We start from the raw sequence: 26611 nt of genomic DNA, 5'->3' as shown, positions 1-26611 counted from the left end.
ATGGGGGAGGGGAAGGGGGTTCTGAAATAAATAGGGAGGGGGGGAGGTGGACGGAAAATGGATAGAGGAGAAGACAGGTGGAGAGGAAATAGACAGGTCAAAGAGGCAGGAATGGAGCCTGTAGAGGTGAATGTAGGTGGGGAGTTAGGGAGGGGATAGGTCAGTTCGGGGAGGACGGACAGATTAAGGGGGCGAGATGAGGTTAGTAGGTCGGAAATGGAGGTGCAGCTTGAGGTGGGAGAAGGGGATAGGTGGGAGTAAGGACAGGTTAGAGAGGCGGGGACGAGCTGGGCTAGCTTTGGGATGCGGTCGGGGGAAGGGGAGATTTTGAAGCTTGTGAAGTCCACATTGTTACCATTGGGCTGCAGGGTTCCCGAGCGGAATATGAGATGCTGTCCCTGCAACCTTTGGGCAGCATCATCGTGGCACTGCAGGAGGCCCAGGATGGACATGTCGTCTGGGAATGGGAGGGAGAGTTGAAACGGTTCGCGACTGGGAGGTGCAGTTGTTTAGTGCGATCTCAGATGTCCTCATTTTTTAAGGACCGCAACTTCTCCCCCTCAGTGGTCGAGAACACCCTCGGCCGTGTCTTCCACATTTCCCACAACTCTTCCCTCACACCCCTCCCCACGATAACCACCAAAACAGAATCCCTCTCATCCTCACATACCACCCCAACCAACCTCTGGATCCAACGCATTATTGTCCAACAGTTCCACCAATTGCAATCTGACAACACTACCAAAGACATTTTCCCTCCCCACAAGTATCTGCTTTCAGGAGAGACCACTCTCTCCGTGACTCCCTTGTCTCCTCCACACTCCCCTCCAGCCCCACCACACCCGGCACTTTTCCCTGCACCCGCAGGAAGTGCTACACCAGCCCCCCTCACCCCCATCCCAGGCCCCAAGAAGACTTTCCACATCAAGCAGATGTTCACCTGCACATCTGCTAATGTGGTATATTGCATCTGCTGTTACCATTGTGGCCTCCACTACATCGGGGAAACCAAGTGGAGGCTTGAGGACCACACTACAGAACACCTTCACTCGGTTCGCACTAAACAACTGCACCTCAGAGTCACGAACCATTTTAACTCCCCCTCCCATTCCTCAGACGACATGTCCATTCTGGGCCTCCTGCAGTGCCACAATGATGCCTCTTGAAGGTTGCAGGAACAGCAACTCATATTCAACTTGGGAACCCTGCAGCCCAATGGTATCAATGTGGACTTCACGAGCTTTAAAATCTCCCTTCCCCCTACTGTATCCCAAGTCCAGCCCAGCTTGTCCCCACCCCCTTGATCTGTCCGTCCTCCCTGGACTGACCTATCCCCTCCCTACCTCCCCACCTACACTCACCTTTACTGGCTCCATCCCCACCTCTTTGACTATCTGTCTCCTCTCCATCTATCTTCTCCTCTATTCATCTTCCATCCACCTGCCCCTCTCTCCCCATTTCTTTCAGAACCCCGTTCCCCTCCCCCATTTCTGAAGAAGGGTCTAGGCCCGAAACGTCACCCTTACTGCTCCTCTGATGCTGCTTGGCCTGCTGTGTTCATCCAGCTCCACAACTTGCTATCTCATCCATTGAAATGATCTTTATTGGAAGACATGCAGTTAGAGAAAAAGTGGGGACACGTCAATCAGGTTCAACTGTGATGCCCCCACAAATACCCAAGGAAATCCACTTTAGTTTGTCTAGCAAAGAAAAACTGAAGTAGCCAAAATAAAGTTAGGCAGTTGCGTGCTTCTTGTTCAGAGTGTCACACAAACTCTTAAGCACCTTCTTCTCTTTTAGTTTTGAGAACAATTCCCTAGGATGTGCGTGCTGGTGGCCCTTTGATCTAACTGGTTGCTATTTCAGGGGCCAGTTAATAGTCAGCCACATTACTACGGATCTGGGCTCAGGTGTAGGTCAGACCAGATAAAAATGAGAGATTTCCTTCTCTGAAAGACATGAGCAAACCTGATTTTTTTAAAAAGTATGTAACGAAAGACAATAGTTTCATGGTCACTATTATTAAAGAGTAGTGCCTCTGGGTTAGCAGTGACATTACCATTGCTTCACCATATCCCCTTTCACAGCCCTGTAGGTTTGGCCTATCTGTGTCATATTGGTATGAAAAATCCACTCAAAAGTTGAAAGAGCTGGAGGCGGCCATCACCTTGCAATCATTGGTGTAATTATGCCTTCCTTTCAGGCAGACGTCAACCAGAATTGTTGGTTAATAACAGGAGAATATTTACAATGTGGAAGCTGGCCATTCAGCCAACTGCATCCATACCAACCCTCTGAATAGCATCCCTCCCAGTCCTACCCCCTACCCTACTCCTGCATTTCCAATAGCGAACTGACCTATGGGCAACTTAGCATGGCCAATCCAACTGTGGGAGGAAACCCACCAGACACAGGGAGAACGTGCGGACTCTGCACAGACAGTTGCTTGAGGGGGGGGGAGTCAAAACCAGGTCCCTGACGCTGTGGGGCAGCAGTGCTAACCCCCAATTAGAGATACCTAGAGGCTCGTGGTGGATTGGTAAGTAAGAACAAGGTAGGGTTTAGCTGCACTGCCCCTCGCAGTTAAATAGCTCTACTGTCAAGTTCCCACAGAATAATAGCCACATGGTCAAAGTATCACATGACATCCTAAATGCATGGAATCAATGATTTCGAACCGGTGGGTAAAAGTTGGCGAGAAAACATATTATGTATCCACAACAAAGTTATGAGGAGGGAATGTCAGTAATGGTTGTCATGGGACCATATTACGAGTATTTAACAGATTAGCTGCTAATTTATCTCATTTACAAGTGCTGCATTTCCCTACATCAAAACCAACGGTCACACTTGGTCGTGAGGTGCTTTTCCAAGGACGTGAAAGGGTGCTAGTGAAATGAAAGCTTTCTTTCTTTCTTCACCTGGTCGCAGTGGATATCCCTCTCGCTTGTCCACAGTTGAACCCTGAGGGATGCTGTAGAACTCAGGGAGGCCGCCATATTGTTTCCAGACCTGGTAATAGTTATGGAATGTTTTCATGGCGTTGTTAATATCACCAATGAGGCTCTACAAACAAAAGAATGTATCAGTATCAACTAAAAGGCAACAAAGCTCTAGCATAAGACAGAGGAGTTTTAAACGACTCTTAATTTCTTTACAGCAGTAACATAGAGTCATATCAAGATGCACAGATTAATAGCCAGTGGGACTGACAAGCTCGTCCTTGTTGACAAATTAATCCATGGTACAGTACCTTCAATCACTTATTTTACATCTGGGCAGCAATATTTTGCAATTATATAGCATCTTTAATGTCATGGAATGATCCCCACAGTTCTTAATAGGAGCATACATTGAAACTGAGTTACATGTGAAGATTCAAAACTATGAGGGGGCTGTACAGAGCAGAGAGGGAGAAACTGTTCCCATTGGTGGAAGGATGGAAAAACCAGAGGTCACTAGAGGAGGACTGGCTGATGGGGCTATGAGGAAAGCTTCCCTGACACAGTGAGGGGCTGGGATCCGAGCGCATAGTGCAGACTGGTTCAGTCATGGTGGGAGTAGGGGGGCCAGAACAGACACCAAAATACCCTCCTGCTTTGCTGCATCCATTTCATAAATCTGTGTAGGACAGGGGTCCACTGGTCAAGGAGGCAGGCTAGAGAGGTAGAGTGTGTTACAAAGTGAATTTTGGAACAAGGAAGCACTGGGGTAATTTAATAAAAGGTGCTCAAAAGTACAAAGTGCTCTGACAAAGTGAAGGAGGAGAGACTGGTAGCAGGGTCAGTAACCAGGAAATGCAGAGTGACAACAGTTGAAGGAGGAGAGGAAATTAGTGTGGGAAGTAAAACAATAGACTGGGAGATAATTATTTTTTAAATTAGACTGAAATTAGAAATTTAGAAATTATTTCCATATGTTTGGAAAAGAAAACAACGCAGTGCTCTGGGAAATTGGAACTAATTAGATATTTCATTCAAAAAACGGAGACATAATGGGCCAAATAGCCTCTTCCTGTGCTGTAGGATTCTATGATAATTGAACTCCTTGACTCTTAGAAAGGTACAAATTTGAAGCAAAAGCAGGCCATTCAGCCCTTCAGCCTGTTCTGCTATTCAATAAGATCAAGGCTGATTTAATTTCTCCACATTCCCATGTACCCTTGATAATGTTTCACCCCCTTGTTTATGAAGAATCTATCAAGACCCTCATTAAGACCTCAGACCCTCAGAGAAAATAAATCTCCTCATTGCTATCTTAAATGAGCAACCTCTTCCTTTTAAAATGGCAGCCCAGCTCTACAATTAAAGTTCCTTAAAAGCCAAGTCTGTACCACAATAAACAAGCCACATAGTAGAAATTTTACAGCCAAGGTGTTTATTTATTGGTTGCTCCAATACCCCGTTCCTCATCTTACAACGGAGCCCTTTGAAAAAGGAGCAGGTATCTAGGAATTTCTAGATGCTAAGCTATTGTCCATTTAACACAAGCTCTGACGAAGAGTCATCTAGACTCAAAACATTAGCCTGTGCTCTCCATGGATGCTACCTGACCCGCTGTGATCTCCAACGTTTTTTGTTTTCAGTACAGATTCCAGCATCAGCAATAAATTGCTCCTATATTATATATTTAATATGTTGGCCATCTACCATTTTGGTCGTTGCATGTTATAACAATAATGGAGTTAGTCATCATAAGCTTTATTTATAAAGACAGGTAGTTCTGTTATAATGTGTTTTGTTAACGGGAATTGGCTGTAACGCAACTGATGAAGAGCGGAGGTTGTTTGGATAACATGAACTTTCCGCTGTACAGGGCTAGCGATTTCCCTATAATCTATACTGCAATTTTCTATAGCACAAGGTCACACAAGAACATAACTACTGTGTTATAGGAGAACTACCTGTACAAGTTAATGTTTCATAGAATAATCTTTCTCTCTTTTCCTTGTTTGTTAGACATGGCATTGCTGGCCAAACCAGCCCATTCTATTCCTAAGTGCCCTTGAAAAACTGGTAGTGGGGAGCTGTCACCTGAACTGCTATAGGCTGTATGTTTAAGTGACCCATGATGCTGTTAAGGGTGGGCAATCTGAGATTTTGATCCAGTGGCAATGAAGGAATGACAAATTGGTCAGGACGGCACGTGGCTTGGAGGGAAACTTGCCAGTGGCTGTTGTTCCCAAGCATCTGCTCCATTGTCTTTCAAGTTGGTTTGCAGAATTGCAACGTGCTGTTGGAAAAGCCTTGCTGATTTGCTGTTGTGCTTCATGTAGACAGGAAACACTGTCCCGCTTGGTGATGGAGGGAATACAAGTTTAAGGTGATGGAGCTGGCTACAAATCAAGCGGGCACTTTTTTCTGGATGGTGTTGAACTTCAGGAGTGGTGTCCACATCCAGGGCAAGTGGGGAGTATTCCTTCACACTCCTGACTTGTGCCTTGTAGATGGTGGACAGGCTTTGGGGAATCAGGAGGTGAGCTATTGCCACAGAATTCCCAGCTTGGTCTGCTCTTGTTGGTTTCATGTTGCTACAACTCCAGCCTGCTGAGCGGTGTGGGTGCATGGATTCTATCCCAGTCTGGGAAGTGATGATCTCAGCTGCATTGTTATCAAGATGGCTCAAGTCCCATTGGAGGGGACTTGAGCAAAAGTATCTAGGCTAACATTTCAGTATGAGAGAGTGCTGTACTGTCAGAGGTGCCGTTTTACAAAGGAAGTTTAAAATGAGGCCCTCTCAGACTGACGTACAAGATCCCATGGCATTGTTTTGAACAGCCGAGCGGTTAATCCCATCACTCTGGTCAATATTAATCACTTAATCAACATTGCTAAAAACACAGTTATCTGGTGGCAGTCATACTGCTGTTTGCTGGAGCTGGCTGCACTTCAGAGACATATGAAGGTCATGAAAAACACTATATAAATGCAAGTCTTTCTTTTAGCTGAGCTGAATCTAACCTCAGCCATTAGGAATCTTTCAGCTTCAGCACCATCCCTCAATTTCCACCACTGCTGTTAAATCTCCCCTTGACTTTCTCTACTTAAAGGAGAGCAATCGAAGCTTCCCTAATCGCTCCTCAAAAGCCTTCTTCTGTCTGGACTGGGCCAGCCATGACTACAGATCTGATATCTGTACCAAGCTGTAGTTAGTAGAAGTGCATTTTGCAGCGAAAATACAGCCAACTTCAGAGCTGATAAGAAATAAAGAAAATGAGTCATAAACGCACAGGAAGAGGCCATTTGTCCTTTTGAGTCTAAGCCATTGCTCTGGAGAGCAATTCAAACAGTCAGGTCCATTTTTTCAGACTATCCCTGTAGTTTAATTTCCCTCAAGTGCCCATCCCCTTTTTTAAATAATTTATCGTCACTGCTTCCATCACCCTGGTAAGACAGGAAGTTGCAGGTGATTGCAACTTGCTGTGTAAGAACATTCTTGCTTCCCTCCCTTCAGATTTTCTTGCACAGGATTTTAAGACTAATATGATCAGCTAATGAGAACAGCCATTTGTTGTCTATTCTATCTAAGCATATAAATTTTGTACACCTCACAGTCTCCCCTCTATTTCCTTCAGTCCTGGTATAGCCACTGCATCTCCAATCTAAGGTGTAGAGCTGGATAAACACAGCAGGCCAAGCAGTATCAGAGGAGCAGGAAGGCTGACATTTTGGGCCTAGACCCTTCTGGACCCTTTTACTGAAGGAGGGACTAGGCCCAAAATGTCAGCCTTCATGCTCCTCTGATGCTGCTTGGCTTGCTGTGTTCGTCCAGCTCCACACCTTGTTATCTCAGATTCTCCAGCATCTGCAGGTCCTGCTATCTCTGCTGCCTCTCCAATCTGACCTGATTTCCCTATTTCCCAGCGACATTCAGACAGATTTCCTCTCCACTCTCTCATCCTTCCTCAGTGACCAGAATTGGAAACACAATCACGAAAGAAAACCGTAAAACAGGAGGTGAGAGGACTGAGCTAAACCCGATAGCCCAGTGATTCTGACCTGGAGTCCTGGCCAGAAGGCATCCAGAGACTGGAAGACAGGCATGGAGACGGTACCTTTGTACATTTGAACCCACACATACCAGTCATCAAACTTTGTGTAATTCTCAATAACTTTCTCATAGTCTACAAAAGAAAAAGAAATACATTATAGGAAGGAGCTAAATTGATGGGGTTTTTTTTCCCTTGGAACAAGAGGGAGACATCCCAGAACAAAACTTACTTGATTTCCATGACAACTGGTATTTACCACAAAGAATGACAGTCACTCATTTAGTGGCTGCACTGACAGATTACATTTCAGTCCAGAACGTCGTGTCCCACCATTGTGACAGCAATCACTGTCTTAATGTTCCAACTTGTACAAGGAAAATTTTGAAAGTACGCATTGTACAGATGCCCACTTCTCAAAGGGGTTTAATCTCTCCTGGGAGTACAATTCTTTATACCGAATGTGACCCATTTTTAATCTAGTGTTCAACCTGTCTAATTTCACACGTTAACCAGAGGATAATATTACATTAAACCTGCATATGTGTGTGTTACTCATGAGGAGATCATTTAGACAGTTAGCATAACAACAGAGTGGAATGTCTAAAAAGAGACGCACTGTACGAAGTACATTTTTTGTCACAGGGGAGGTCCTAGAGGACTGACGAATAGTTGGAGTTGCTCCTTGTTTAGGAAGGACGACAGGGATAATCTGGGGAATTACAGGCCGGTGACCCTTATGTCAATGGTAGGGAAATTATTGGAGAAGATTCTCAGAGATTTTGGAAAAACATGCTCTTATTAGTGACTGGCAGCATGGCTTTGTGAGGGGTACAGACAACATAGTGTGGAGCTGGAGGTGCACAGCAGGCCAGGCAGCATCAGAGGAGCAGGAAAGTTGACGTTTCGGGTTGGAACCCTTCTACTGAAGTCCACACTATGTTATCTCTGACTCCAGCATCTGCAGTTCTTGCTATCTCTTTGTGTGGGGTAGGTTGTGCTCACAAACTTGATTGAGTTTTTTGAGGAAGTGACAAAGATAATTGATGAGAGTTGGGCTGGAGATGTTGTCTATCGACTTTAGCAAGGCCCCTCATGGCAAGCTAATACAGAGGGTGACGTCAAGCGATCTGCAGTAAGATGGATATAGAACTGGCTTATTCACAGAAGACAGTAGTGGTGGAAGGGTGTTTTTCTGGCTAGGGATCTGTGACCAGTAGTGTTCTGCGACCAGTGGTGTTCTGCAGTGATTAGAGCTGGGACCCTGTTGTTTGTCATATTCATAAATGATTCAGAGGAGAACGTAAGCAACCTGATTAATAAGTTTGTACAAAAATTGTGGGAGGTGAGAATACTGAGGAGTATTGCTACAGGATAGAGCAGGAGATAGATAGGGTGGAGTCTTGGGAAAACAAACAGCAGATGGAGTTTATATTGGACAAATGCAAGGTGTTGCATTTTGGAAGATCTAATGTGGGACTCTTTGTAGCATAAATGGTGGGACCCTCAGTAGCATCAATGTACAGAGGGATCCAGGCATAACGTCCACAGTTTCCTGAAAATGGCAACACAAGTGGATAAGGTGGTCAAGAAAGTATATGGCATGCTTGCCTCCATTGGTCAGGACAGAGAGAGTGGCAAGACACAGAACTTTTGTTAGACCATATTTGGAATACTGTGTATAGTGCTGGTCGCCACACTGCAAGAAGGATGTGGAGTCTTTGGAAAGGGTACAGAAATGATTTACCAGGATGTTGCCTAGTTAGGAAGGGATTAGGTATGAGGAGAGATTGGACAAAGAACAAAGAAAATTACAGCACAGGAACAGGCCCTTCGGCCCTCCAAGCCTGTGCCGATCGAGATCCCCTGTCTAACCCGTCATCTATTTTTTAAAGGGCCTGTGTCCATTTGCTCCCTGCCCATCCATGTACCTGTCCAGACACATCTTAACGTGTCTGTGTCTACCACCTCTGCTGGCAGCACGTTCCAGGCACCCACCACCTTCTGCGTAAAGAACTTACCACACATATCTCCCTTAAACTTTCCTCTGCTCCGATCACATGGTTTGTTTTCACTTGAGCAGTGAAGGATGAGGGGCAACCTGACAGAAGTATACAAAATGATGACAGGCACAGGAAGAATGTAGAGTCAGGAGTCTTTTTCCCGGGTACAGATGTCATTTACCGGCCGGCATAAGATTATGGTAAAATGGGATAAGTTTAAAGGAAATGTGACATTGACAGGTTTTTGATTTACACAGAAGGTGGTAAGTGCTTGGAATGTGCTGCCAGAGGAGATAGCAATATTTAATATTGACAGATACATGATTAGGCAGGGAACAGAGGGATATGGACCACGTAGAGGCAAAAGTTTTTTAGTTTAGAAAGGCATTATGAGTTGAAAAAGTCTTGGTAGCCTGTATTTTTGTTCTCATTGTTATACCGTCATAGATTCATAGAGATAGACAGCATGGAAACAGACCCTTTGGCCCAACCTGTCCGTGCTAACCAGATATCCTAAATTGATCTAGTCCCATTTGCCAGCACGTGGCCCATATCCCTCTAACTCTTCCCTATTCATGTACCCATCCAGATACCTTCTATATGCTACAATTGTACCTCCATCACTTCCTTTGGCAGCTCGTTCCATACAGGCACTGCCCTCTGTGCAAAAAAGTTGCCTCTTAGGTCCCTTTTAAATCTTTCTCCTCTCACCTTAAACTTAAGCCCCTCTAGTTTTGGACTCCCCCTATCCCAGGGAATAGACCTAGCTTATTTACCTATCCAGGCCCCTCATGATTTTATAAACCTCTACAAGGTCACCCCTCGGCCTCTGACACTCCAGGGAAAACAGCCCCAGCCTATTCAGCCTCTCCCCGTAGCTCAAACCCTCCAATTTCTTAAGAGCAACTATTCAGCTCCTGAAGAAAATGTGCATTTAATCAATTGAGACAGAAATGACAAAAGGCATTCATTTCTTCAATCATGTGTATCAATTGCAAGAGAATTGTACTGAAAACCTCTGTTAGCACCTCAATATCAGTTCATGCAAATTCCCTGAAATTCCCCATGAAGAATCAGGAGTGTGGGTCTACATCTATCAATTCAGGTGCAATGTGGCTCAAAGGCACCTAATATTGGCCTAAGTGAGAGTTTGTGTTTTTGAGAATTTAATAGCAAAAATTACCTTTTCCTACATTCTGAACAAAGGTGCTGTCTCTATAAATGTAGCAGTGAATTTTCATTCCCCACCCCAACTCCATACATCCAGAAGGCACATGGTAGACTGGTTAACAAGGTTAGGTCACATGGAATACTGGCAGAACTAGCCATATGGATACAACATTGGCTAGAAGTTAGGAGACAGAGTGTGGTGGTGGAAGGTTTTTTTTTCGACTCGAGACTTGTGATCAGCGGTGTGCAAAAAGGATTAGTGTTGGGTCCGCCGCTTTTTGTCATTTATATAAATGATTTGGATGTGATTATAGGAGATATGGCTAGTAAGTTTGCAGATGACAGCAAAATTGGTGGCCTAGGGGACAGTGCAGAAGGTTCCTTAGAGTACAACAGGACCTTGATCACGTGGACTGATAGGCTGATGAGTGGCAGGTGGAATTACATTTAGATAAATGCCAGGTGCTATATTTTTGTAGGGCAAATCAGGTCAGGACTTATATTTAATGGAACGATATAAAAGGGACCCTTTTAATGCAGAAGATAGTCCATCTATGGAATGAACTGCCAGAGGAAGTGGTCGAGGCTGGACAGTTACAACATTTAAAAGGCATTTAGATGGTTACATGAATAGGAAGGGTTTAGAGGGATATGGGGCAAATGCTGATAATGCTGATAAATGACTTTATTAATGACTTGGATGAGGGGATTGAAGGATGGGTCAGCAAGTTTGCAGACGACACAAAGGTTGGAGGTGTCGTTGTCAGTATAGAGGGCTGTTGTAGGCTGCAGCGGGACATTGACAGGATGCAGAATTGGGCTGAGAGGTGGCAGATGGAGTTCAACCTGGATAAATGCGAGGTGATGCATTTTGGAAGGTCAAATTTGAAAGCTGAGTACAGGATTAAGGATAGGATTCTTGGCAGTGTGGAGGAACAGAGGGATCTTGGTGTGCAGATACATAGATCCCTTAAAATGGCCACCCAAGTGGACAGGGTTGTTAAGAAAGCATATGGTGTTTTGGCTTTCATTAAAAAGGGGGATTGAGTTTAAGAGTCGTGAGATCTTGTTGCAGCTCTATAAAACTTTGGTTAGACCGCACTTGGAATACTGCATCCAGTTCTGGTTGCCCTATTTTGGAAAGATGTGGATGCTTTGGAGAGGGTTCAGAGGAGGTTTACCAGGATGCTGCCTGGACTGGAGGGCTTATCTTATGAAGAGAGGTTGACTGAGCTCGGACTTTTGTCATTGGAGAAGAGGAGGAGGAGAGGGGACCTAATTGAGGTATACAAGATAATGAGAGGCATAGATAGAGTTGATAGCCAGAGACTATTTCCCAGGGCAGAAATGGCTAACACGAGGGGTCATAGTTTTAAGCTGGTTGGAGGAAAGTATAGAGGGGATGTCAGAGGCGGGTTCTTTACACAGAGAGTTGTGACAGCATGGAATGCGTTGCCAGCAGCAGTTGTGGAAGCAAGGTCATTGGGGTCATTTAAGAGACTGCTGGACATGCATACGGTCACAGAAATTTAAGGGTGCATACATGTGGATCAATGGCCGGCACAACACGGTGGGCTGAAGGGCCTGTTCTGTACTGTACTGTTCTATGTTCTAAATAGGACTCGATTAATTTAGGACATCTGGTCAACATGGATGAGTTTGACTGAAGGTCTGTTTCCATGCTGTACATCTCAATGACTCCATGACTCAATGACTGTACAGATGAAATGGCCTTCAGCAACGGAAATGCTCCTGTTCTATGTAGTTATTGGAAGAGGTGCAGCAGAAGCAAGAGGCTGGGAGAGTGCTGGGAATCAGAGCACAGCCTTCACCATTACTCCTGCCCTCAGGAATGCACCTACGCTTTGTCTACGCGGATGCAAGGAAAATCAGCCAGAAGTTTTGATGCAAGTTTCATCCGGGCCAGATTGGTACAGAGACCAGCCAACATAAAGTTCAATGTAAACGTCGCAATCCAGGAAACTCGGGCTCGTGCTTCAATCCACACAGAGTTAAAGCACATTCGACCTTCTGAACAAAACACATTCAAATTCAATCCCGCACGCCTTTCTTCTTGTTTTGGAAAAGGACAGCACTCAATAATCCAAGTCAAATAAGTGCAACTGAAGAGTAAATAGCTATCTACTGTCTGATCAAGCTTCTGAGCTGATCAGGTGAGATAAAAGTTCAGGTTGGATAGAGGGGAAAACTGCGTGTTACTCTGCCTCACGGTAAGACGGGCATAAACCAAGACATGAGTTTTACAGCCAACATGCCACCCATATATTTTGTCCAGAGCGTCAAATAATGGCTGAAGAAATCACGCGACAGAAGCTCAGTTAATAGACAACAATCCTTACCAAGGAAGGAAGACATCAACTTCTCATCTTGCAACAGGATGGCTCCTTTCACCAGATACTCAAAGTAGGAGTCAATCCCAGCACCTATTCCAGCATCCTGTGCTATCCACTTTGATGTTTCCACATCAATATGGTTTCCAACCTATAAGAAAGGAGGGGTGTGGGTGTGGACGAAGCAAGGGAAAGACAAGATCCAGTTCAATACATCCGGGTTTTACAGTCACTGAAACAAATGAAGTGGTGCAAGTTCAGAAATGAGATTTGTTTTTGTTCGTTCAAAGCATTTACTGTCCGTCCTTAATTGCCCTCAGAAGGTGGTGCTGAATGCCTTCTTGAACCACTGGAGCCCTTGGGCTGTGGGTACACCCATGGTACAGTTATGCAGGGAGGTCCGGGATTTTAACCCAGTGATACTGAATAATGGTGATATATTTCCAAGTCAGGGTGGGATGTGCCTTGCAGGCAGTGGTACCCTCCCTTTTGTACGTACCAGTCAGCCTATTCCCTCCAAGACAAGGAATATTTTGCAAGTATTTAAAAGCGAAGTATCTCATTATTTGTAGACTTTTGTAGAAACAAGGCTCTGCAACACCTGCAGCACTGTCAGACCAACCTCTTTGCAGGGTCACAAAGTTCTGTAAAACATCTCTTACACAGCTCCACATTCTTGAAACAGCTCAGCAAAGGTGCTGCACAGAGGTTAGCGCTGCTCCCTTACAGGGCCAGAGACCCAGGTTCGATTCCAGCCTCAGGTGACAATGTGGAGTTTGTCAATTCTCCTTGTATCTGCATGGGTTTCTTCTGGAGGCTCCAGGTTCCTCCCACAGTCCAAAGATGTGCAGGTTAGGTGGACTGGCCATGGGAAAAGCAGAGTTACAAGGAGAGGGTAGGGGGTTTGGAGGTTTGGTGTGGACTCGATGGACCGAATGGCCTCCTTCCACACTGTACGGATTTTATAAAAACAGCAAATGAATTCTCTTTACACAAAGCTCCAGATCTGGCTCCTTAAAACCAAAGGCAAACCAGCCTGTGGAAAACTATTGGTCAACATCAACTGGTATTGATTTAGCACCTATACAATATAATAACACACCCTGAGGTGCTTCACAAAAACTACATCATCTTTCCTTCACTGTCACAGGGTCAAAAATCCAGAATGTGTTTCCCTACATCACTGTGGATGTCTCAACACAACGTGGACTGCCAGGGCTCAGTAAGTCAACTCACCTCCATCTTCTCTAGGGCATTTGGAGATGGCCAACAAGCACGTGCCAGAAGTGCCCACATGACATGAATGAATAAAAATACGTCACTGAACAAAATTAAACACCGAGTTGCTCAGGGAGGCACTAGTGCAAGAGGTAAGCTTTGATAGATAGACAAGGTGGAGGCAGAGGGAGCAATGTTGAGGGTGCCATTCCTGAATTTAAAGGGGGTAGATTCTTTGTCAGTACCATCGACTGCAGCAACAGTAAAGGCATGACAGCAGCAACGGATGGCTGATTAACTGTAAAAAACAAAAAAAATCAACTCTTTCCTGCAAAGAAACAGGGTCAAATCGCATTAATGACAAATCTGACTTTGCAACTGATAACTTGCTGTTTGTGGACCAAAGTCCAACCTACAGTAATTTCTGGAATAGTTCACTTCTAACTTGTATTTACAATTAAGTTCGCTGTGGAACAGGAACGAAATGGTTGTGTGTGGTACACATGCTGCTCTGTATATTAATGCATGTCAGTATTTGACTTTGGACTGTATCAGTTAGTGGGTCATTGGGAAGGCAAATGAAATGTCTGCCTTTATTTCAAAGCAAATGGAGTGTAAAAATACGAGGTCTTGCTAAAGCTATGCAGGGCATCAGTCAGACCACACCTAGAACCCTGCGAACAGCTTTGAATCATAGAATCCCCACAGTGCAAAAAGAGGCCATTCGGCCCACTGAGTCTGCACTGAACCTCTAAAGATCATCCCACCCACTGTTGCTCAGCTTGCACAAGCAAAGATATACTGGCTTTGGTGGCAGCCCAAGAGAAGGTTTACTAGAATAATCCCAGATATGGAGGGATTTTCTACTGAGTGGTTGAGTAGGATGGGTCTGTACTCAGTGACGTTTGGAAGAATGTGGGTTACCTTGTTGAAACATTTAAGATTTCTTAAGAAACATGAAAAGATAAGAGTGGTTGTTTCCTAGTTTGGAAGAATCTGGGCCTCAAAGGACATCATCTTATAATTACTAATGAGTTAAAGGGTTATGGGGGCGCAGGCCAGAAATGGAGTTGAAGCCAAAATAAGATCAGCCCAGATCATATTAAATGGTGGAGCAGGCTTCCAGGACTTAATTGCCTACTTCTGCTCCTAGCTCTAACAATCTCGGAGATAAGAAGGAACTTCTTCTCTGAATCTGCAATTCTTTACCACAGAGGATTGTAGAAGCTGGGTCATTCAGCACATCAAGGCTTAGACAGATAAACGTTTACTTAGTAAAGGAAATTAAAAGTTGTGTGATAAGGCAAGAAAGTGGAGTTGAGGATTATCAAATTAGTGATGATCTAATTGAACGGCAGAGTAGACTCAATGGGCTGCCTCTGCTCCTATACCCTCACGGTGATCAACCAACAATCTCTTAGCTCATCACCGTCCGAATGTGAAAGCCAGAGAGCCAAACTTGCAGAGACAACATCATGTGAAGAAAAATGACAAATTGCATTAAATCTACTGAAACAACCCCAAAGTGCTTCACAGGATGTTGTCAAACTAAATGTGACACAGAGCCATATGTGGAGATATCTGCGCAGGTGGATGAGGAGACAAGTTTCCAGGAGCATCTTAAAAGGACAAAAGAGAAGCACAGAGGGTACCACAAAGCTTATAGACCTCAGCAGCTGAAGATACAGTTATACAGGTGGAGTGATTTAAAGTGGGATGCATAAGAGGTCAGAATGCGAGTGCAAAATTCCAGAGCGAATGTGTGAAGGTTAATGAATTCACAGCAGCTGCTGGTTCGGTGTTTGGGTGCTGATATCAACGAGAGCATGCACAGATGCGTGGCAAAGATGCCAAGCAAAAAAGCACCCACCCCTACTGGGAGAAATTAAACCTCCGTGTAATTACATATTGACGATCAGCGGTAGCATGAAGAAGAGGCGAAGGTGGAGGAGGGGGAAAGGGGTAGCGGGGAATGGCTAAAATCCTGCAACTAGAAACACTCACAAGGCCTATGTCCGAGCGGCTGTTCCACAGTGCATCCAGTGCTTTCCTTGCCACTTCCTCAAATACAGGGTCACCTGTCAGGCGGCTGAGAGTGGCAAATTCCAGAATGAAGGTGCCAATACCAGCAGTGCAAGTGACTGGGGTCTCAGTGGGATTAACTCCGTTCATGAGGTTTACTGTTCCATAAGGCATTCCCGTTGAAGTCTGGAAAGCTTTAAATAAAGATACAAACATGGTTACTTCAAGATGATAGAATACTGTGGTCTAGGCCTGAAACGTCAGCCTTCCTGCTCCTCTGATGCTGCTTGGCCTGCTGTGTTCATCCAGCCTCACACCGTCTTATCTCAGATTCTCCAGCATCTGCAGTTCCCACCATCTCAGAATATTATCCCATCCTGATTGTACTGACGTTCTCACAAAGTATATTTGTTTTGTACTTTTTTTTAAAAACTCGTGCGTTGTTCAAAATCGGACCTAGAGCAGGTAGCTTGAAATTGTGTCAAAACTGAGAGGTTTATAAAAGAGAGATGATAAAGGGGGTTCATGGCAATGTGAGGGTAAACTGCGAGTGATCAAGGTCTGGAGTTCAAGCTCGTAAGTGTGAATATGCCTTTCCAATGGGGATTTGATAAGCAGCTGAAGGGAAAATATTAGCAGGGAATAAAAGCAGAGAAATGAGAATGAGCTAATCTGCTTTTGCTGGGAGCCAACAATAACATGACTCGTCTCCTTTGCTCTAACCATTCTCTAGTTTTATTTTATCATCTTAATGTATGAAAGATGGCAGCTAAGGTGTGCAATGCAGACCACCATAAACAGTCATATGATAATAACTAGATAATATATTTTTATTGATAAATTACTGAGGGATAAATATTGACCAGGACGCATAGATCTGGGTGAATGCCGTACTAATAAAAGTAAGGGTTTTATACGTACACAGAATATATACACAAGGTGGGATAATGTGTGGCCTGGAGAGAAACTTGGAAGCAATTGCAATTAGTGGCTCACTTCCAGATACGTCAAAACCCCTTCATGAATCACAAATCCTCATGTCAGGTCAGATAAAATGTCCACCAGGGTGTGGCTGCAACAACAGAGAGGAAGCTCGAAACTTTCCAATGTGGATCCTGGTTTGAATGGCACACTTCCCACTTGATTCAGCATTCACTCACCTCACCACGAGCACTCTGTGGCTGAAGTGTGGATTATATATAGAATCCCAGGAGTGACTCACCAAGGTTATTTTGAGAGTATATACCTCCCCACCCCCTGCGACCGCCAGCATCGGGAAGAACAACAGCAGCCATGTTGTGAGAACACTCAGTATTTGCTCCAAGTCACACATTCTTGCCTCACCACTGCACATCAATATTCTCAAATTCCAGGCCCAACATCTCTGGAGGAATATCAACAACATAATGATGGTAATGGTCAGGGAAGTCTGATCACCCAGCTTCTTAGGGTACAGAAGTTATCCTGAGAGTTCTGGTCAATAATTATCCCTCAATAAAAAATGAGCTAATCCCCACTCCTCTGCTTTTGTGTCCTGCTGATGTTTTTGAACAAACAAAACTAGAGAATGGTTAGAGCAAAGGAGATGAGTCATGTTATTGCTGGCTCCCAGTAAAGGCAGGTTAGCTAATTCCCAATCCTCTGCTTTTATTCCCTACTAATATTTTCCATTCAGTCGCTTATCGACTCCCACTTTGGAAAAGGATCATTGATCCTGATTCCATCACACCCGCACATTGTCTACTCCGGATCCTGGCTACTCACCACACGAAACGATTTACCTTCACGTTGCCACAAACTCCTTCATCATGCACCTTTAATAAATGTCCCCTGCTTCTCGACCAGTTTCAATCTACCTGCTCTGTCTGAACTCAAGATTTTGAATTCTTTACAAGTACTTTATTGGCTCTAAAGTGACTTGAGGGATAACCCAGCTCTGTGAAAGATGCTATAAAAATACAGAAATGGGCAAAAGACATGGTCCTGCTGGTGATCCTAACACGAAACAATTTCTTTTTCCTCAGTCATACATAGGAACTTGATTACTTTTCACAGGGTGGATAAACAATGGAATCAGAACATGTGTACCTTAGCTCACAATTACATACAAATGCAGCCACCAGGTGGCTCAAAGAGCCCTTAACATGGTATTTCACCCTTTTTTTAATGACGAACATGGTGATGCTAGAGGAGCTTTTTAACATCCAGAAGCAAATGCATATTTCCTGGTGTTGTTTTCACATTTGTAGCCCACTACTACCCCATGATGAACAGATCTTGTGGCACAGTGAGTAGCAAGCCTACCCTGGAGCCAGAAACTCTGGGCTCAGGGCCCATTCCAGGACTCGAGGAAGGTGAGTTAACAATCCTACCAATCAGGCTCATAGTCAATCCTTCCAACACAAGCCAGTGACAGGAGGTAAGATTGGGACAGATCCGTTCGATGGAAAGGACATTGGAGCCTCTACCATCACTTTCCGTTTCTCCAACCACAACACATCAGGAAAAGTGCAACAAAAACAGAAGTTGCTGGAAAAGCTCAGCAAGTCCGGCAGCATCTGTGAAGAAACAAATCAGTTAATGTTTCAGGTCCGGTGACCCTTCCTCAGAACTCAAGGGTCACCAGACCCGAATCATTAACTGATTGGTTTCTTCACAGATGCCGCCAGAGCTGCTGGCCGAGCTTTTCCAACAACTTCTGTTTTTGTTCCTGATTTGCAGCATCCACAGTTCTTTCAGCTTTCATTTCAGGAAAACTGCACATTACCATTGACTCTTGGACTCTCTCTGTGACATGTTCTATGAATGATAGCCAAGCTGAAATTCCGAGATCAGGTGCAATTCTGGTTTTGGAAAAGTTTACAAGTAAGTGATCGGGATGGAGGCTGAGTTTAGCGCCTCCTCTCTAATTGATGCTACATTCAGCAATTCACAGTTTGGAATAGAGTGTGGAAGCAGGCCACTTGGCCCATCAAGTCTACACAAGCCCGCCGAACAGCTTCCCACCCATACCACATCCCTAGCCTATCTCTGTAACCCTGCATGTCCCATGGCTAATCCACCTAACCTGCACATCCCTGGACTAAATGGGCAATTTAACATGGCCAACCCATCTAACCTGCACATCCCTGGACTAAATGGGCAATTTAACATGGCCAACCCACCTAATCTGCACATCTGTGGACTGTGGAAGGAAGGAAACCGGAGCACCCGGAGGAAACCCATGCAGATACGGGGAGAATGTGTAAACTCCACACAGACAGTTGCCTGAGGGTGGGATCGAACCTGGGTCCCTGGTGCTGTGAGGCAGCAGTGTTAACCAGTGTGCCACCCTTTGCATTAGCTGCCTGCTTTTATACCCTATACCCCAGCCTAGTAAAGCACAGCACATGTTTGGAATAGTGAGGTGCGGTTTGCAAATGCAAGAGTGTTTCGAAACAAAGGCAACAGCAACAAGAGGAAAGGAAGATGGTACATGTCCAACATGCCCATATCAGTATGGCATGGGAGGGCCTCTCACCCGGCAGTAGCCTGCGAGCAGCTTCTTCCGCCAATCTGAGCAAAGGTCCAGTACAGGGCCATCCTGGCTCGACCTGGATTCCACCTTCTTTGGAGAGTAAGTGAGCAGACAATAAGCCTCCCACCACTGCAGAAAGGAACAGGCACACAACAAAACCATTAGGACTCGCAGACAGAACAAGCAGAGACTGAAAGTCTTCTCCTGCAGGGCAGAGCATAATGAGAGGCCGTCGAGCCAAGACAGTCGCCAAGAAATCCGAGTGGGAATTCAGAAGAAACTTCTTCACTTGACTATTTGATGAAAATGTGGCACTCACTATCACAGGCAGTGGCTGTAGCAAACTGTATTAATGCATTTTACAGGAAGTTAGATAAGAATATGTCAGAGAAGGGAACAGAGAATTATAATGATAGATTTAGATGGGAGAAGGCTTAAGTGCAGCATAAAAAGACCAGTTTGGGCTGGTTAAGCCAAATGGCCTGTTTCTGTATCACATATCCAACATAATGCTGTGTTGATAAAACACACAGGAGAAAACACGAAACAATAACGAGCAAACGGAAAATTCTGTTTGGGTCCCTTTCAAACAGACAAGCTATGTAAAGAATATAATTATATTTATAATTAAAGAATAGAATTATAATTATTTTTAAACCCAAATTAAAGCAGCATTTGCCCGATCTGTATCGCTTGGTGCGATACACCAATGCCTTTACCTTTACAGCTAATGGAGGAATTTTGCCGGATATTCTATTGCTTTTACAGCAGCGTTGCTGTCAGCAAGGTCTCGTGTTTCAGCGCTGCGTAGTACAGTAGCAGCACACGGTTTGGTTGAACACCAAGTACACAGCACGGACCCTGCGGTTCTGTTGTGATTTTCCTGGGAGGTGGTTATTTATTAAATAACATGGCAGTACTATTGCAGCCTGCTCAGCAAGTAGAAGCTGAGTAAGCTGAACATTACACCAAGGATAGGCAGACTTTGCTGAAGCAGGTACATCAACCTTACTGACGTTTACGCACATGGGAAACCGACAGTGAGTTTACACACAGCTCCCACAAACAGCAATGTGACAACAATCTGTTCTGTTTTTGTGGGGTTTTTTCCATTCGTTGATGGGATGAGGACGTCGCTGATGTCACCCATCCCTAATTACCCAGAGGGCAGTTCAGAGTCAACCACATTGCTGTGCGTCTGGAGTCACATGTAGGCCAGACCAGGTAAGGATAGTAGTTTCCTTCCCTAAAGGACATTAGTGAACCAGATGGGATTTTCCCCAATAATGGACAATTATTGGACATCATTAGACTTTTAATTCCAAATAGCTTATTGAATTCAAATTCCACCATCTGCCGTGGTGGGATTGGAACCCGGGTCCCCAGAATGTCATCCGGATCTCTGGATTAATGGTCCAGCGATAATACCACTAGGCCATTGTCTCCCCTTGCTGACTGACAGATCAATATTGGCCAGGACACTGGCAATAACCTCTCTGTTCTTCTTTGAAAATGGGACCTTTTACAGAGTTTAATAACTGATGGTGGGCAGCAAATGTAGGAAGTGAATTTCCCAGTCAGCTGCGCTGCAGAAGTTCATTACAGTATAGTGCCCACAGTTTGGTGACCATGGACTTCCACTGGATTGGGAACAGGGTAAAGTGTCGGACGAAAGTCAGTTTTGGAGTGAAAGATTATGAAAATGGGAAAGGTAAGCAAAATCTTAGAATCCCTACAGAGTGGAACACGCTATTCAGGCCATCAAACTCACATCAAACCTCCAAAGAGCACCCTACCCAATCCCACCCCACTCCTGTAACCCTCCATTTTCCATTGCTAACCCACCTAGCATGCACATCCCTGGACTCTACGGGTAATTCACCATGGCCGAACACCTAACATGTGCATCTTAGACTGCAGCACAAAACCACAGTATCCAGACGAAACCCATGCTGACATTGGGAAAGTGTACAAACTCCACACAGGCAATTGCCCAAAGCTGGAATCGAACGCAGGCCCGTGGCACTGTGAGGCAGCAGTGCTAACCGTGAATGTCGACAGAAATTCTAAATGAACGGGCTCAGAAAACAGCTGTAAAGATGGTGCAGCTCACAGAAGGAAATAATCCTGTCATATGGTGACTCTTTTCCTATTGCTGAAGTAATGAAAAAGAAACAAGCAATGTAAGCCATTGTCGGTAGGATACACCAGACTTGGACATCACAACAGATGGGGCAATAATCTAGTTTTCAGGCTTTGCTACTGAGGAGCTATAGCAGACCTGGGAGGTCTAGGTTGGTTTCTGTATTAGAAGACTGTAAGATCAAGTCCTGTCTCGGAGCACTGCACTGAGGGAGTCCTACACGTCACGAGCAACAATTCCTTTGGAGAGGATCTTGAATTGACGCAACAACAATAAATAGAAATTTGTGGTGAAAATCAGCAGGTCAGCAAACAGAAAGCAGATAATGTTTTGAGTCTCTTGACCCTTCTTTGGAACTTATTCGGAAGAAAGAGGGTAAGAAAAGTTAACACTGGGGGCCAGCGTTAAGTGCAAATGGGTTGCCCGTGCTGAAAACTGCCCATAATTTGAGAAGGCCTTTGGCGTGAGGTTGGGGTAAGGTCAAGTGAGAAAGTGGTCAGGCCTTAAAATTATTGAACTGAACACTGAGCCCCGCAGGCTACAGGACTCCTCCTCCTCCTCCTCCTGGAATGAAGTGCTGTTCTTCCAGCTTGCACTGCGCTTTGCTGGAGCACTGCAGCGAGCCTGAGACAGAGATATCAGCCAGGGAACAGGGTGGTGTGTCAAAGTGGCAGGCAGCAAGGATATTTCACAAACAGAACGTAGGTGATCCACAAAGTGGTTACCCAGTCTACGTTTCGTCCCCCCGCTGTACAGGAAACCACAGCGGGGACGGTGAATACAGTAGACTGGATTGAGCAGAGCAAAAACAAAGTTGCTGGAAAAGCTCAGCAGGTCTGGCAGCCTCTGTGAAGAAAAAAATCAAGAGTTAACATTTCGGGTCCGGTGACCCTTCCTCAGAACGGATGGTGGGGGCGAAAATGTCAGTTTATCTGCAGAAAAACATAGTCCCCATTAACAACTATTCATCCTCCCAGCATGATCGTTATCAACTCTTTGTCTATCCAACTGCTCTTCTCTCTTTTTGGGCTCTATCCTGTCCCCTCTCTCCTCTCCCTACCCCACCCACCTCCTTATTTTCTGCACATAAAGTGACGTTCTCCCACCCACCATCAGTTCTGAGGAAGGGTCACCAGACCTGAAGCATTAACTGTTTTCTTCTTCACAGATGCTGCCAGACCTGCTGAGCTTTTCCAGCAACTTCTGCCTTTGTTCCTATTTTACAGCATCTGCAGTTCTTTCGGTTTTTATTTTGGACTGAGTGGAGTGCAGGTAAATCTCTGCTTCACCTGGAAGGTGTGCCTGGGGTCTTGGACAGTGAGGAGATGGGAGGTAACTGGGCAAGTGTTACATCTTCTGTGATTATATGGGAAGGTGCCATGAGGGAGTGAGATGGTTCTGGGGGGTGGAGGAGGAGTGGACCAGGGTGTTCTGGGGCAGCAGTCCCTGTCGAGGCAAACAAGGGAAGGGAGGGGATTGTGCGTCTGCTGGTGGCATCCTTCTGGAGGTGGCGGAAATGGTTGGGAATGATCCTTTGGATGTGAATGCTGGTGGGATGGTTTTATTAAATTAAAGCATTCTCAGGTCAACACAAGCGAACATAAAATACAAAAACAAAAACAAAGTTGCTGGAAAAGCTCAGCAGGTCTGGCAGCATCTGTGAAGGAGAAAACAGAGTTAACGTTTCGGGTCCGGTGACCCTTCCTTGGGGTCCTTTTCCAGCGACTTTGTTTTTCTTTTTGTTCTTGATTTACAACTTCCGCAGTTCTTCTGGTTTCTATAAAATACAACATTATCTGAAAATGAGCCAAGAAGATATCCCTGATGTCCTGGCCAACAGCATGAAGAAAAACGGAGGATCTTGTTGTAATCCCTTTGCCATTTTTGGGATCTTGTTGTGTACCACTTGCCTTCTGCTTTTATTGTGGCAGCATCACAGACTGTCATATTCCTCATACCATGTCAGTTACTTCAGGTGTACTTCAGATGTTTTATCAGGTGTAGGGTATTTTTAGGGAGGGGTCACACGTTATTAGCTTAAAGTGTGCAATGCAGGCTAACCTCGAATATTGGTCTCAAATACCGAAGCGTTAACGTCTATGTTGAAGTCCATTCCCTCCTGAAGAACGTGAAAAACCCTCTGAAATTCGGTAACGTTACCCAGCACCTGAATGCAGAAGAGATTGGGACAGTGTGAGAGAACCTGCCCATGCAGCACCTCCTCCCTCCCCCATCAGCACGATCACGGCAGCAAACCTGTGGGGAAGTCATTAGCAATTGCCACTTGAGGTACGTATGGAAGAGTGACTACTATTGTGGAGCTGTACAACACACAAACCACTTTGAGAGTGAGGCGATGGAGGACTGGTTGGTGTTGGTGATGGAGGAGGGCCATTCCCCATCCATTTAATTCTCAACACCTGACTGAAGCTGGATTAGGACTCCCACAAGGTTTACTTCACGCAGGATCCTTCCAGACATTAAGAAGAGGCAGTATTTGGCCTGTCGTCTCAGTCTGGTTTGCAGATCATGGATAAAAGGGGCAGTTTGTCACGTAATCCCTCACAAGTGAATCATTCCTCTTATTGCTTGTTAGTTAAGGATACCATGTCTACTTGCCTAACCCCACACCCACCACCAGTAGATCAGATTTCCACACGCAAACTAATCTTGAACAGAAGATTCCAAAGCATGTTTTCCCCAGCAAAACAGTGAGAGCAAGAAACAGATTGTGACCATAACTTTGGCCTCATGCAATTCAGCTGCTTTCCTGCTTGGACCCCTAAGGGGAAAACTGTTAATTTTTCAGAGACATTCTGATCTCATTCAACCACTGTTCGCAGGTCCAGGTGCACTCAATGGGCTAGACTCCATTTCTCTATATGAACAGGAGGTCTCATTTAACTTGGGATCGTTAAGGTTTGGCTGGATTTGGATTTGATGTTCTTAAAGTGAAGGGATAGGAAGCTAACTCCATCATACCAACACTCCTGTCCTTGTACTACATTCCTTTAGAGTTTTTTTACTTTGAAAGTATGTTTATGCCATGAAAAGAAATGCTAAATTTGATTATTTTCTGTCGACAATATTCCTCAATCTCATTCTTGAAAAAGAATGCATCATTTGCCCAAAAGGGAATGAACTCTTTTTTAAAAAATGTATATCTTGATTTTTAAAGACCCATGGGAACGGGTCTCCCCATCCTTTTTAGAACCACTGTAGACCTCAATCATTGGAAAAAAAAATAGCAGTAGTAATGAGCCTCCCTGACTTAGAATGCATCAGATTAGTATCCATTTCACATCAAAGCACAAGCTTCAATTCCAATCAATAACATTTTCACGCTTTTTAAATGCCCCATGGGATGAGAGTGTTAACAGCAAAGCAATATTTGTTGCCCATCCTTAATTATCTTTTTTTCTTTATCATTAACAGGATGAGGGTGTTGCTGGCCAGGCAGCATTTATTGCCCATCCCTAATCAACGAGAAGGCAGTTTAGAGTCAGGCACATCGCTGTGGGTCTGGAGTCACATGTAGGCCAGATCAGATAAGGATGGCAGTTTCTTTCCCTAGGACGTTAGTGAACCAGGTGGCTGTCGGTCCTCAAACAGAAAATGAGTCATTGTTCTTCCAGTTTACACTGAGCTTCGATGTAGCATTGCAGCAAGCCTGAGACAGAGATGTTGGCCACGGAACAAGGTGGTGTATTGAAGTGGCAGGCAACTGGTAGGTCAGGGTCATTTTTGTGGTCAATACACATTCTACAAAGTAGTTATCCAGTCTATGTTTCATCTCCCCAGTGTAGAGGGGACCACACTGTGAGTAGCACACACTAGAGTGAGTGAAATGCACCTAAACTGCTGCTTCACCAGGAAGGGTCCTTGGTTAGTGAGGAGGGACGAGGTAAACAGGCAGGAGTTACACCTTCTGTAATTGCATGAGAAGGTGCCACGGGGCTGTGGGGTGGTGTTGGGAATGGAGCAGGGGTGGACCAGGGTGTCCCAGAGGGGACAGTCCCTGCAGAAGGCGGACAAGGGAGGGGAGGGGAATGTGCGTCTGGTGGTGGCATCTCACTGGAGGTGGCGGAAATGGTGACAAATGATCCTCTAGATCTGGACGCTGGTGGGGTGGTAAATGAGGACATGGGATGCCTATTGCTGTTGTGCAAGGGAAAGGAAGGAGTGAGGGCCGAAGTGTGGGAGTTGGGTCAGACACAGCTGAGGCTCCTGTCAACCACAGGGGTGGGGGAATCCTTGGTCAGGAAGAAAGTGGACATTTTGGAGGCTCCAAAATGTAAAATCTGGCATTATCAGAACAGACAGGACAGAGGCGGAGAAACTGGGAGAATGGAATACAGTGTTTAAAGGAGACAGGGAGTGAGGAATGTATAGTTCAGGTAAATGTGAGAGTCAGTGGGTTTGTAATAGATATTGGTGGCCAGCTTATCCCCAGAAGTGGAAACAGAGATGAGGAAGGGAAGGGAGGAATCAAAGATGGACCAGGTGAAGGTGAGGGCAGGATGGAAACTGGAAGTGAAACTGATAAACTCTTCCAATTTGGGACGAGAGAGGGAAGCAGCACTGACGATGTCATCAATGTATGGCCCAATGGTGCTCTCCTGCTCTTGCATTCTTTAACTGGCAACAAAACCATTGGCGGGGAGAAAGATTGGCTGAAAAAGGAGGGTTGGCAAAAAACTGGCATGGACTGAACATGTTGGGTCCAGACAATCCAATCAACTGAGGCATGAACGTACACTTACCAACAGAGTGTCCAATGCATCGATCAATGTCAGGGAAAAGCTGCAAATGCAGAAAATAAAATTACCTTTTCGCACAGCAATGGATGTTTGACCCACCAAACTGACTGCTAACCTGCTGGGATTAGTGGCTATAAAATAAATTGTGCGCGCTTAACCTCCAGAGAATTTTTATTCACTTTCTCTCCCAAACGGTATCTGACCAGGATGAATTCATAGATTACCTACAGTGTGGAAATAGGCCCTTCAGCCCAAGTCCACACCAACGCTTGGAGCATCCCACCCAGACCCACACCCCTACAACCCACCTAAGTTACACACCCCTGGATACTACGGGCAATTTAGCATGGCCAATCCACTTACCCTGAAAATCTTTGGACTGTGGGAGGAAACCAGAGCACCTGGAGGAATTCCATGCAGACACAGGGAGAAAGTGCAA

General features: G+C 45.1%; 1 protein-coding gene across 2 annotated transcripts in view; it reads right to left on the bottom strand.

Annotated features, from left to right (window-relative positions):
• Positions 1 to 26611, bottom strand: part of edem2 (ER degradation enhancer, mannosidase alpha-like 2) — a 38949-nt gene that overhangs the window by 3421 nt on the left and 8917 nt on the right. For both annotated transcript variants that reach the window (XM_048550582.2, XM_048550583.2), the window contains exons 3-9: positions 26176 to 26215; positions 23474 to 23579; positions 19273 to 19398; positions 15735 to 15946; positions 12522 to 12663; positions 6999 to 7123; positions 2922 to 3066 (exon numbers count right to left, since the gene is read on the bottom strand). In XM_048550582.2, the coding sequence (XP_048406539.1) occupies positions 2922 to 3066; positions 6999 to 7123; positions 12522 to 12663; positions 15735 to 15946; positions 19273 to 19398; positions 23474 to 23579; positions 26176 to 26215 (896 nt within the window). The remainder of the gene's footprint in view (positions 1 to 2921; positions 3067 to 6998; positions 7124 to 12521; positions 12664 to 15734; positions 15947 to 19272; positions 19399 to 23473; positions 23580 to 26175; positions 26216 to 26611) is intronic.

This window comes from Stegostoma tigrinum, chromosome 19 (assembly GCF_030684315.1).
Source record: "Stegostoma tigrinum isolate sSteTig4 chromosome 19, sSteTig4.hap1, whole genome shotgun sequence".
NCBI lineage: Eukaryota > Metazoa > Chordata > Chondrichthyes > Orectolobiformes > Stegostomatidae > Stegostoma > Stegostoma tigrinum.
This window is presented reverse-complemented; position numbering and strand designations above follow the sequence as displayed.